This window comes from Struthio camelus, chromosome 25 (genome assembly GCF_040807025.1).
Source record: "Struthio camelus isolate bStrCam1 chromosome 25, bStrCam1.hap1, whole genome shotgun sequence".
In the NCBI taxonomy this organism is placed as follows: domain Eukaryota; kingdom Metazoa; phylum Chordata; class Aves; order Struthioniformes; family Struthionidae; genus Struthio; species Struthio camelus.
In genome coordinates, this window is record NC_090966.1 from 3,762,895 (window position 1) to 3,774,989 (window position 12,095).

General features: G+C 65.1%; 1 protein-coding gene across 3 annotated transcripts in view; it reads left to right on the forward strand.

Moving 5' to 3' along the window:
- Positions 1 to 12,095, forward strand: part of MRC2 (mannose receptor C-type 2) — a 30,325-nt gene that overhangs the window by 14,923 nt on the left and 3,307 nt on the right. For all 3 annotated transcript variants that reach the window (XM_068918713.1, XM_068918712.1, XM_068918714.1), the window contains exons 7-23: positions 97 to 285; positions 2,131 to 2,285; positions 2,546 to 2,653; positions 5,773 to 5,888; positions 6,003 to 6,151; positions 6,568 to 6,785; positions 7,422 to 7,564; positions 7,890 to 7,992; positions 8,298 to 8,436; positions 8,811 to 8,846; positions 9,237 to 9,397; positions 9,990 to 10,057; positions 10,391 to 10,491; positions 10,757 to 10,902; positions 11,315 to 11,429; positions 11,575 to 11,732; positions 11,867 to 11,975. In XM_068918713.1, coding sequence (XP_068774814.1) covers positions 97 to 285; positions 2,131 to 2,285; positions 2,546 to 2,653; positions 5,773 to 5,888; positions 6,003 to 6,151; positions 6,568 to 6,785; positions 7,422 to 7,564; positions 7,890 to 7,992; positions 8,298 to 8,436; positions 8,811 to 8,846; positions 9,237 to 9,397; positions 9,990 to 10,057; positions 10,391 to 10,491; positions 10,757 to 10,902; positions 11,315 to 11,429; positions 11,575 to 11,732; positions 11,867 to 11,975 — 2,214 coding nt within the window. The remainder of the gene's footprint in view (positions 1 to 96; positions 286 to 2,130; positions 2,286 to 2,545; positions 2,654 to 5,772; positions 5,889 to 6,002; positions 6,152 to 6,567; positions 6,786 to 7,421; positions 7,565 to 7,889; positions 7,993 to 8,297; positions 8,437 to 8,810; positions 8,847 to 9,236; positions 9,398 to 9,989; positions 10,058 to 10,390; positions 10,492 to 10,756; positions 10,903 to 11,314; positions 11,430 to 11,574; positions 11,733 to 11,866; positions 11,976 to 12,095) is intronic.

Genomic DNA, 12,095 nt, shown 5'->3' on the forward strand with positions numbered 1-12,095 from the left:
CTGTGGTTCCCCGTGGGCCCGCGTGCCCCTTCGCCAGCAGAGGAGAGGGTTCAGAGGCAGGGACGAGAGCCCTTAGGCTGCCTTGTGTCCTGGCAGACTCATGGTCAGAGGTGAAGGTGGACTGCGAGCCCAGCTGGCAGTCTTTCCAGTCCAACTGCTACCGCCTGGTGGGAGAGAAGAAAAGTTGGCAGGACGCGAAGAAGACCTGCCTGCGAAGCGGGGGGGACCTGGTGAGCATCCACACCCTCTCCGAGCTGGAGTTCGTCACCAAGCAGATCAAGCAAGGTGAGGCTTAAGCCAGGCATTGCACGCTCCCGGCACGGGGATGGAGACGCACGGGAGCCGGGAGTGTGCGGAGCACCGCTTGCCCTGCACAGGCCCTACCTATGCTCACACGTCCTATTTATTAATGTTGCAGCTAGGGAAAAAAGTTGGTATCCTGTTAGTATTTGCACTGCTGCAAACGTGCGGGGTGGCTGCTCTTTACCAGGCATTGGCACGAGTGGGTGAGCAAAGCTTTGAGCCAGAGTCTCTGAGCCATAGCCCGCAGTGAGGTGCATCCCACCGCGAGGCAGAGGGCACAGATGTGCGCGGGGGCTGGTCCACGCTCAGCTCCATCCCTAGCTCCAACACGGATGGCCAGGGTGACTTTGGGCAGAACAGTTCCCCTCTTATCTCCTCGTCTGCAGGCAGGTCACTCCACAACCTCTATGTTGTGGAGGTTGCAAGGTTAAATTAACTCATGGCTGCGGGCAGTGGGGTGGTCCTGGCTTGGGAGGTGGCGCATTGCCCAGAGAAACCCATGTCCCAAACGCAAAAGCCATTGCCCAGGCGCCTACGGTGCCTTCGCCGGTTCGCGGGGCCGATGCCAAGAGAGGGACGGTGCCTCCATCCCCAGCAGAGCCCAACGAAATAGCACAGACCTGTCTGCAAATGTCACCAGTCCCATTTGCTTAATGAAGATATAGAGGCAAAACAAAAAAGTGCTCATGCTGGCCTTGCTGGAAGAGGCTGCTAATGCTTTTCGTCTTGTTGCTAAATCTATCTGGGACACACATGTCTCCCGGTTAAACTGTCCTCTGCTGTAGGTCAAGTTAACGGTGAACTCATGCTTAAGGCTTCCAAAGTTTCTCTTTCCAGTTATAACTTTGCCCAGTCGTAATTGTCTGGGTTGAAGTTTCCCATGTCAGGGATCTGTCTGAGCCGGGCTGATACTTGGAAAGTTTCAGTCCGGGAGATGAGCTGTGTCTGGGAGAGACAAGGGAAGAGTTTAGCTGTTCTGCTAAGCATGTCCCTAGCCACCCCCCGATCCCGTGACAGCTTTATAGAGGAGCACTTTTGCTGCTGTCCCTTGCTCTGTCCTTGTGACGTATGTCACCCTGGTATTAGCAGTTTAGGATTTTGCTGTTCCCATTAAAACACAACCCCCCTGGCCAGCTTATAAACTCCTGCAAAGCAGCAGTTTGTCACTGCTCAGCAGAGGAAGAGCTTGGCAGCAAGATCCGCTGCGGATGCCACCTGGATGGCAGCCGGGCAGAAATGTGGGACGAGGCTGATTTGAATGCAGAGGGGAGAAGATGGGGATGGGGACAGTGGCGGTGGCGCTGAAAGGAGCTAAGGCAGATGGCGACAGAAGCTGTGTGAGGGTGTAGGAAGAAAGGGAGCCGTGGCCAGGATCCCAGGACAGGAGCAGACAGCGATGGGAACATGGTGAGATGCAGCTGGAGAGAATGGTTTCAAACCAGTAGCTCACTGGAACCGAGCCTGTGGGTCCTGCCTTTTATCATCCGGCTGCTGCCAGCACCTCGCTACGAAAGCTACTTGCAAATTTAGCTCCTTTTCCCCTCCGCGGGCCATCCCTGCGGAGGAGAGCAGCCCTACCCCGGCCGTGAGCTCGGCTCATGTTGCAGAGCCGAGGATGTCCGCGCAGCGCCGCGAATTCGCTTCGCAGACGCGTGCCAGAGACATGGCCCTGCCCCGGCCTGATCTTGGCCATCATCCTTCACACCATCAAGCTCGACGCACAGGGAGGGCCAGTTTCTGCCAGATTTCGGCTAAGCGGGGTGGGTGGGGGGTTGCCTCCCATCTCCAAACGGGTCTCCGACCTGTCCTGCCCTCCTGCCTGGGCAGATGTGGAAGAGCTGTGGATTGGCCTAAATGACCTCAAGCTGCAGATGAACTTCGAGTGGTCGGACGGGACGCCGGTGAGGTTCACCTACTGGCATCCCTTCGAGCCCAACAACTTCCGCGACAGCCTGGAAGACTGCGTGACCATTTGGGGCCCGGTGAGAGCCGGAGGCGCCGAGGGCTGGTGGGAGACAGCCCGTGGGAGCGGGGCTGGCCTGGGGAAGGGGCACTTCCAGCTGGGTTTGAACCCAACGTGGCCAGATTTGAACCCACCAGCCACTGGGAACGGAGACATCCAGCATGATGGCCTTGGGGATTTGAGGCAGGGGAGGAAAATCTATGGGACCGACCTGGGGATGGAGCGGGTGGGAAATTCCTGTCGGATGGGCTCAAGCCTGCTCTTTTGCACTCTGTCCAGGAAGGGAGGTGGAACGACAGCCCGTGTAACCAGACCCTGCCCTCTATCTGCAAAAAACCCGGTCGGGTGAGCCAGGAGAAAGAGGAGGATGACCACGGGTGCCGAAAGGTGAGGGCGACCTGGGGCGGGCGCTGCCAGCGGGCAGATCGCAGTCCCGCTTGCTGCAAACCCCACGGCAAAGCGAAGTTGCCTGCTTTGGTCTCTTGGCCCATTCTTCGGTGACCAGGAGGGCAGAAGGGCTCCTCGCAGCAGCCCTGTTTCGGAGGAGGAGGTTTGGGGGCTGAGCTACGCAGCAGCAAAGCTGCAACGTTGCTTCTTCCGCCGCTGGGCCCTCAGGAGCCGGCTGCGAAGGGTGAGCGTGGGAGAGAGATGACGGCTGAGGAACGAGGAGCGAAGCAGTAAAACCAGCCCGAAAGGTCCATGTCACCTTAGTGCCCCGGGGAGGTGGCGGCGGCTCAGGGCTGCGTCACAGCCATCCCCGCTGCGGTGTCCGGGGGGACACGGCCAGCTGTGCGGTGTCCGGGGGTGCCTGCGCCAGCTCCCTCGCTGTCTCCGGGGGCCTCCTGGCTGCTGCCTCCCTCTCTGCCCCCCTTCCTCCTCCTCCCGTCCCTCCGCGCTGGCCCGCGGGGCAGGAGGTGCGGGGCCTGCGGAGCGTCAGGAGTGACATGCTAATCCGCAGGCGATGCAGCGAGGCCGCCGACGGGGAGCGTCTCCGGGCAGGGGGATCATAAAGCGAGGGCTTGCGGTGGATGCGCAAGCCCGGCGGATGCGCTCTGCCCTAAGGGGTGGAGGAAGCATCTCGGCTTGGAGAAGCGCAAGGCGGGTTCAGGGCTTCCCCGGCGGCTGCCAGCAGGGACCGTGACGTTGCCGTCGTTCGTACGGGGCCGGCGCTCTTCGGGGCTCTTGCTAACGCAGCCGTTTCCGCAAAACTCATGTTCTTGGGCCCGTTTTCCCGCTGCGCATGGGGATCCCTTACTTCTTTGCGGATGTCGGCTTTTCGGAGAGCTGGCCAGCGGGGCGGGTGGGTTCGTGCCGGGGCTCTGCCGCTGCCTGCCGGGTTGCTCCCTGCCTCAGTTTGCCCAGCTGTGCCCCGGGGATGGGACCGACCGGGTCCCACGCTCGCTGGGAGCTGCCTTTGCGACTCTTTGCAAAGCGCCCCGCTTTCTTCGGGGCGAGAGCCTGGCATCGCCGCTGCTCTTGAGTTTCACCCAGCGCCTCGAGGAAAGCCAGCGCTCGCTCACGCTCGGACTAGCAAGCAGACTTGCCCGGCCGGCTTCAAAAGGTGCCGGAGGGCTTTTGCGAGACGCTTTCTCGCGGGATCTTTTCACGGCCTCAGCCCCGTCAAAGGCAAACGCCGCCGAACGCTTGGCTCGGGGAGAGCGCGGCAGCCGGGCGAGCTGGCTCCCCGGCACGGCGGGCCACATCCGGACCCCCCGCGCCCGGCAGCGCGCCGGCGACGAGATGCTCGGTGGCGGCGTGCCATCGCCGAGCCCGGGGCCAGCTTCGGCTCCGCGGGAGAGAGCACCCGGCTGCCGGGCCCTGCCAGCTCCTGGAGCTCAGCAGCCTTGAACAGGCCTAATTGTAATCTGTCCCGCCGCTGATTTAACCCCTTCCTCGCCGCAGCCTCTTCCCCCGTCCCCCGGTGCCTAGCAAAGAGGTGCGCTGGCAGGAAAATGCACTGAGAGCCTGGGGATGCCAAATAAACTGGAGAAAGGCCTTTTCCTGTCCTTCCCCTTCGTCACCAACAGCCTGAGCCACGTGGGCGGCTGCCCATGGGCGCTGGGAGCCCGCCGTCCGCTCGCGGGCTGGGTGGACGCGACGCCCTCCTCTTCCCCGCTCCCGCGTTGCTCCGAAAGCAGCTGCGGGCGGGCGTCGCGGAGCTGCGGGACGGGCTCCTCGGCCGCGCTGGCCTGCCCCGCGTCTCAAGGACGCGGTTCGGTATTTCTGGCGAGCGGAAAGAGCAGCTGCTCGAAGGATCGGCCGCGTTCCTCCGCGGCGGCCGTGCCGGCTTGGCCGGTGGGCTGTTTTTCTTGATGGCTTTGCTGCTTTTCCCCCACCCCGCTTCCAAAAACCCTTAACTTTTGGAAGAGGCTTAAAGGAAGCGATTGGAGATGTTGTCTTGGGTGCTGGGGTCGGCCGAGCCGGCGAGAGGGGTCCCACTTGGCTGGCAGCACCGTCCGGGCCAGGAAGTAGAGGCAGCATTTCGGGTTAATGGTCCCATCCTGGACTGTTTTTGGATCTCAGGGGTTTGCTGCAGCACTCGCTGCGTGGGACAGTGTGGTTTTAATGATGCTGAGCACCGGGGCTGGTTGCGGACCCCTCGAGGGCTATCCGGACCCTGTTCCCAGTGGGGCCGAGCTCAGCCCGAGCGCCTGGAGAGGAGGTTCCCGTCCTGGGCGTCCGCGTCGCAGCATCATTGGGGAGCCAGCGCGGGAACGTGCAAAATGTAGCATCATCTCTAGCTCCGGCGCTGCAGAAACTCTCGGGGCGACGCTGGAGCTGGAGGGTGCTGGGGCTGCATCCGGCTGGCGTCCCGTGGGTGCAGGGACGGTGTCCGGCAGGCGGCAGTTGATCCGGGGTGCTTCAGGGTGAACGTCTTTCCAATGACCCTGGGACTTGGCGGTAAAACCCGGATGGTGCTTCCTACCTTGCCAGGAGGGTTTCTGAGCTGGGGGCGACGCGCTGCTTCGGGGCCGAGGGCGGCAGCCGGGTGCAGCTCGCGCGGCCGACCCGGGTGGCGTTCGCCTGCGCGTCGCGGCGCTCATGCGTGCCACGTCCGGGGCGATTTTTGCAGAAAGCTTTGGGCGCGCGCGAGCCTTCCCCCGCCGGCCCCGTGGGCCTGCGCCGGCTCCCGGCTCTGGCAGAGAATAGGCGCTATTGTGTCTCCGGCTCCGGAGGGGCTCCAACATCAACACGCCGGGTGATTAAAGCCGGCTGCGGCGGGACTCGCTCTCGCTTGGCCTGGCCGCATAAGGAGGGGATTGTGTTCCCCTGCCCGAGCCCCCCGGCGGGGGCCGGCCGCTTTCGCCAGCTTTGAAGCAACCTCGCCGCTTGTTTTTCTCGCAGCCGCGTCCTCTCGGGCGGGCGAGCTCGCAAGCTGAGGCGGGTCGAGCCGGGGCGGAGGGGTGGGAGACCTCCCAGCGAAAAGCTGGCGGCGACGGCGGCGACGGACCTTGCTCCCGGCGAGCCGCGGCGGTGCCGGACGCCTGCTCTCTGCTCTCCCCCAGGGCTGGAAGTGGCACAGTCCCTCCTGCTACTGGCTCGGCGAGGACCGCGTCTCTTACGGCGACGCTCGGCGGATGTGCTCCGACCACGGGTCCACGCTGGTCACCATCACCAACAGGTGAGGAGGCCCCAGCCGGGGCGTTTTTCACCCCCGCTCGGAGAGTCCCAAGTTAAATAACCCACCGGGCTTCGTTAAGCGCCGGGCGTTCGTTAAGCGCGGCCGCCCCGGCAGGTTCGAGCAGGCCTACGTGAGCAGCCTCATCTACGGCTGGGAGAGCGAGTACTTCTGGACGGCGCTGCAGGACATCAACGAGACGGGCGCTTTCCGCTGGCTGAGCGGCGACGAGGTCACCTACACCCACTGGAACCGCGACCAGCCCGGTACGGCGGGCCCCGGGCTGCCACGGGCGATGTCCCCCCCCGGCACAGCTGCGTGGCCGCGGTGGGTGGCGGGGAAGGTGGTGGTGAAGCTGGTCCCCCCCCGCCAGCGGGAGCAGGCTAGGGATGCTCAGGCCCAGCCGCTCCCTCCAACGCGCCGTTCCCGAGCGGACGGAGGAATTGCTGGGAGATGCCCGAGGAAGCAGCCCAGCAGCTCTGCCGGGCCAGGCAGGGTCCCCCTGCGTGGGGCAGAGCCGAGCCAAGGGGCCCGGTGGGCACCCGGCTCGGGCACGCGGGACCGTCTCCCCGGGGAGGGGGTCCGCGCGGCTCCGTTAGCCCCGGGCGTTGGACGGGTCCTTCGGAAAGGCGGCGCGGCCCTAAGGCTCGCGTCTCTCTGCCCCCTCCTGCGAGTGCTCCAGGTTACGATAAGGGCGGTTGCGTGGCCCTGGCCACCGGCAGCTCCGTGGGGCTGTGGGAGGTGAAGAACTGCAGCACCTTCAAGGCCAAGTACATCTGTCGGCAGAACCTGGGCACGCCGGTGAACCCCGAGCTGCCGGCGCCGTACCCCACGCCCAGCCTCACCGGCTCCTGCCCCCAGGGCTGGAGCTCGGATGCCAAACTCCGTCACTGCTACAAGGTACCAGCCCTTGGTTTTGGAGGTCTACGGGTGCATTGGCATCCTCTTCCTCCCTCCTCTTCCTCGGGTGCCGCCTGTGGTCCGTGGGCGGGTGGGCTCACGGCGCTGCGGGTCGGTGGCGCTCCCAGCGCGATTCCCGAGCTGCTGCTGGCCGGGAGAGCCGCGAGGGGCTACGGGAGCTGCTGGCGTCGAGCCTTGCTTCTCGCTGGCCCCACGCCGAGGTTCGGCGGAGCGGACCGGCAGCGTTTCCCGCGGGTGACCGCCCGCAGGGAAGGCGCGTGGGCATGATGGGGTGACTGCTCTGTTGGGATGGAGAAAAAGCTCTGCTAGGACAGGGGATCGGGTGAGCTCTGCTGATGGAGAAGCAGATCCAGAAAGGAGGGGGAATAGCAGCTTCAGGACTCATGTCCCATAGGGTGCCCTGGAGGCGTTGCAGACCCCCCAGCCCAGGGCGCACGGTGGCGGCCGAGGAGGGTCGAGCTTGCCGCGAGCATTTGGGATGGAGCGAGGATGCCCTGAGAGACCTGGACCTTGATGCCGCTGAAGTTTTCCCACTTTGGGCGTCTCAGCCTGGGCGCTGTGCTCCTGGGTTGCCCGCTCCTGAGCCCTCTCCTCGGCCTACTTCTCCCTTGCCAGGTGTTCAACTCTGACAAACTGCAAGAGAAGAAGACGTGGATCGCGGCGCAGGAGTTTTGCCGGGAGCTGGGGGCCCAGCTGCTCAGCCTGGGCAGCTACGAGGAGGAGCACTTCGTGGCCAACACCCTCAACAAGATCTTTGGGTGAGGAGCTGGGTCTGCCAGAGCGTGCACCTACCTGGGTGAACGCACTGATGCTCGTGGCACAAATATATGTTCATCTCTGCCCCTGGAAAGGGGACACGATAGAAATGCATGAAGTAAGGGGTAATTTGGGGACAGAGCTCGGATTTAAAGCAGCTTTGCTCCTGAGGAGGCGTGGGACAGAGCTCCTTTTGCCTGAGCTCCTGCCTTTAGGACTCAGGGGCACAGCGGGTGTCTAAAACAGCCAAAAAGAAGGGCTGATGCTAAATGTATGCCAACTCGGCGGGCTGCCTTGTTCCCACCGTTTCCCTGTGGCTTCCTCTAGTGAAGCGGAGCCGGAGATCCACGAGCAGCACTGGTTCTGGATCGGCCTGAACCGGCGGGACCCTGCGGGAGACCGGAGCTGGCGCTGGAGCGACGGGCTGGGGGTGAGCGGCGCGAGCCGGGTCCGCTTCCTCCCTGCCAACGCGGGAGCAGTGGAGGGCACTGAGCACCCTCGGCACCCGAATTAGCCGCGGCTGAAAGGGAGCCCGGTTCGGGGCAACGGCGAGCGCGGGATGGGCGGGTTGTTGGAGGCGCCTTGGGGCGTTTCGGCGGTTATTGCTTCCGTTGGGAAGCTGAGACGCGGGCGGCAGTGGTGCGAAACGCCGGGAGCGGGTGCTGGCTTTGCCCCCGCTGCGGATCCGCCCGCCCGGGGGCCCCCAACTCTGCCCCTCTCTCTCGGCCCCCCCAGTTCTTCTACCACAACTTTGACCGCAGTAACTACGATGACGACGACATCCGGGACTGCGCCGTGCTGGACCTGGCCTCCTTGCAGTGGATGCCGATGCAGTGCGAATCCCAGCTGGACTGGATCTGCAAGCTGCCCAAAGGTACCGGGAGAGCGTTTGCCCCAGCGGGGATGGCAGGGGCAGAGCCTAACTTTTTCCAGCGAATGCACAGTGGTTTGCCTGGCAAATGGTTTGAGTTATGGGGTTTTTTTTGTTTTGTTTTTTTAATGAGAAAGTGGTTATGTTCAAATGCTAGAGCTCTTTGCTTCATCTGCATCTAACAGTGCTGAGCCCTGGGAAGGGATTTCTTTGCTCCGGGGATCCCGGAGCTGGTTGCATGCCAAGGTGGCTTATTACGTCGGGTGATGGGGGTGCAGGGCAAGCTTCGTGCCAGCGGCGGAGCGTGCGGTTTGCAAGCAAGGCGGCGAGTGTTCGGGGTCCCCCGGCTCACAGCCCTCTCCTCGCCCTTTCCGTAGGTGCCGACGTGAAGGAGCCGGAGATCACGACCCAAGGTGCGTTAGCGCCCGGCCTCGCAGAGCCCCGGGTCTGTCTGTCCATCTTGTCTGTGTGTACTTCGCCCTTCCAGGGCATCTTCCATCCCAGGCTCTTAAAACCACGCGTGCGCAAAGGTCCCGGCTGAAGGGGAGTCGGGAACACGCCGCAGCATCCAGAGGAGGCAGCCGAGGCGCAGGGAGAGGATGGGTCATGCCAGGGATGGGAGCTGGGATGTGGGCCCAGGTGTCCTGGCCTGGGGTCGAACGGGATTTGCCGTGCTCCTGGGGCGCTCCTGCCAGCGTAGTGGCAACTGAGGGGGACAGAGAACAGCGGTGCTCGCGACAGGCTGGGGGGCAAGCGGGAGCTGCGTAGGAGAGCGTGTCTCGAGCATGCCTCTCTGCCCGCAGGCAGCAAAGAGTGGGTGAAGTACCAGGACGCAGAGTACAAGTTCTTCGAGCATCACTCCACGTGGGTGCAGGCCCAGCGCATCTGCACCTGGTTCCAGGCCGAGCTCGTTTCGGTGCACAATCAGGCCGAGCTGGATTTCTTGGGCCAGAACCTGAAGAAGGTAGGAGAGCGCCAGCGCCTTTGACAGCCCGCGGGGAGCCGGGCGCGTGATGCTGCGTGCTCCCTCCCTCCGTGGAGCCAGTGGGATGCTTCTCCTGGCGACTTCCCATGGCTCGTCCATGCCCGGCACTTCCCGTCCGGCTTCTTCCATCCTTTGCTGGTAGAACAGTGTTTGGGAATAGCGCCGTCAGCCCATCCGGGGTGTCCTCAGGGCTCTAGTTGCAGCGAGTTTGCTCCACCGGGGTCTTGCTTGGTGGGTTGCAGCAGACGGCGTCCAGGAGCCGGGCTCGGTGCTCAGCTTGGCAGGAACCAGGCGACGTGTTTGCCAGCGAGCACCAGCTCTGGCACCGGCGAGGTCCCCTGTAGGTGCGGGGCCAGCCCCGAATACCTCTCCCTGGGTGCCGCGAGCTGCGGAGCGGCAGCCCAGCTCCCTTTCCTTGCCTTGGGGCCCTGAGCAGCCGGGACCCTGCTGCGGGGTCTCCACGTTGGAGACGTGCGGGAGCCCAGCCCTCGGGCAGGCGCGGGGTGGAGGGAGGCAAAACGCCCGCGGCCCCTCCTGCCTGGTGCTGACGTCTCCTCTCCGGCTGTGCCAGTTCTCCAGGGGCCAGGAGCAGCACTGGTGGATCGGGCTGCACACCTACGAGAACGACGGGAGATTCAAGTAAGTGGGAGGGCGCAGGCCGAGCTGGCCGTGTCCCCGCGGGTCCCGCTCGCCACCACCCCAGCCCGCAGAGCACCCAGGCTCAGTGCTCTGCCTGGCCGGTCTGAGCTTCCCGGGATGGGGCATGGCGCAGGATGGTGCTCTTGGGTGGTAGGACGGAGGGTCCCGGTGCGTGCTGCAGCCAGCCCAGGTCCTCACGCAGAAGAGGGCAGTGGCGATGCACGCTCCCGCTTAGGGCATGCCACTGGTCCCCTCGCGGCCCGCGGCAGCTCGCCCGGCTCGGCGGTTGGCCAAGGTGGCAAGGCTCCTTGCTCACGCCGCTGCCTTTCCCAGGTGGTCCGACGGCTCCCTCCTCAACTTCATCTCCTGGGCGCCAGGCAAGCCCCGGCCCATCAACAAGGACAAGAAGTGCGTGTACATGACAGCCAGCAGAGGTGAGGGGCTGCCGGTGGCGGCTCTCGCTGCGGCGCCGTGAGCTGCAGTCCGAGCTGCTGCCAACCCCGAATCTGCGCTGGGTCTGAGCCGGGCGCAGGGAAGGTGGAGGGTGCAAACGTGGCCCATGCATGTCCTGGAGTGACCCGCTCCCCGCGGCGCCCGCTCACAGCATCCTTCACGCTGGGCCAAGCGTTGCAGCAGCCTCCCCGTGCCCTTGCAAGGCGCTCGAGGGGGGAGTCATGCCCGCTCTGCCCCTCTCCGCAGAGGACTGGGGCGACCAGAAGTGCCTGACTGCCCTGCCGTACATCTGCAAGCGGAGCAACGCCACCGCCGTGAAGCCCTCCCTGCCGCCGCTGCCTGGCCCCACGAGCGGCGGCTGCCCCCGCGGCTGGTTTCCCTTCCTCAGCAAGGTACGGCGGGACGGAGACGGGGCAGGCGCCTCGCGCCCCGCGGCTTGGCCCCCCGCCCCGCTCCCGAGCTCGGCACCGCCGGCGCTGGCGAGACTGAAACGCTGCCTTTGCCGCGGGAGGGCAGGGAGACGGAGGGGTGGGAAGGCATGGGGGCGTTCATGGGGAAATGCAACGTATGCGTGCGTGCACCTATGGGTTGGGGCAGAGGCGCATAAAGGAGCGGGTGCGTGCAGGAGAGGGCAGGGTTGAGGTTGGCATGAAGGTGCAACTGGGAAAAATTGGGTGGTGACGTGCGCATGGGGTGCAATGAGAGCGTGGGGAGGGACGGCGGCGGGGGGAGCCGGCGTGGGCTGCGTCGCGCTGGGCAGCGTGCGCGGACCATCTCCTCGCTCTGCCCCCGGGGCCGGTGCAGTGTTTCAGCTTCAAGGGCCACGACAAATCGGAGATCGTGAAATGGCCGGAGGCGAAGCAGGCGTGTGAGAGCCAAGGGGCCGTGCTGGCCACCATCTCCAACCACCTGGAGCAGGGTAGGTCTCCCAGGGCCACCAGCCCCCGGAGGCGCGTCCAGCGGGATGGCACGGGGGCGGACGCCCGGGCGCCGTCGGGCGCCGGAGCTGCGAGCTGCCGGCAGGAGTTCGACCCTCAGCTGCTCCACGCTCCCGTCGCTTCCAGCTTTCATAACGTCCATGCTCCCGAACATCTCCTTCGACCTGTGGATCGGCCTCCACGACGCCAAGAAGGAGTTTCAGTGGGTGGAGGCAGAGCCCCTGCGGCACGTCAGCTGGGCCCCCGGCGAGCCCTCGGGCTACGGCACGGCCAGTGACAAGCCGGTGAGCGAGCGCCCTGGCGCCGGCCGCTGCAACCCGCTCGCTGCAGCGGATGAGGCCGCCGGCAGGTGGGATGGGTGCGGGATGGAGCATAGAGCGGGGCACGCGGGGACTCACCACGCTGGCCGCGTTCGCAGACCAACTGCGTGGTGGTGTGGCACGGCTTACCCCCGCACTTCACCGGCCGCTGGGACGACCGGAGCTGCCTGGAGGAGAAGCACGGCTACATCTGCCAGCGCGCCTTAGGTAGGAGGGGACGCGCTGCGCCGGGGACCGCGGGCGCCGCTCGCCGGCCTCCGTGCGGGGCGGCCCCGGCCCCGTCCACGTCTGTCTGCATGTCCGTGGGGGATCTGGCCCTGTCTGCGT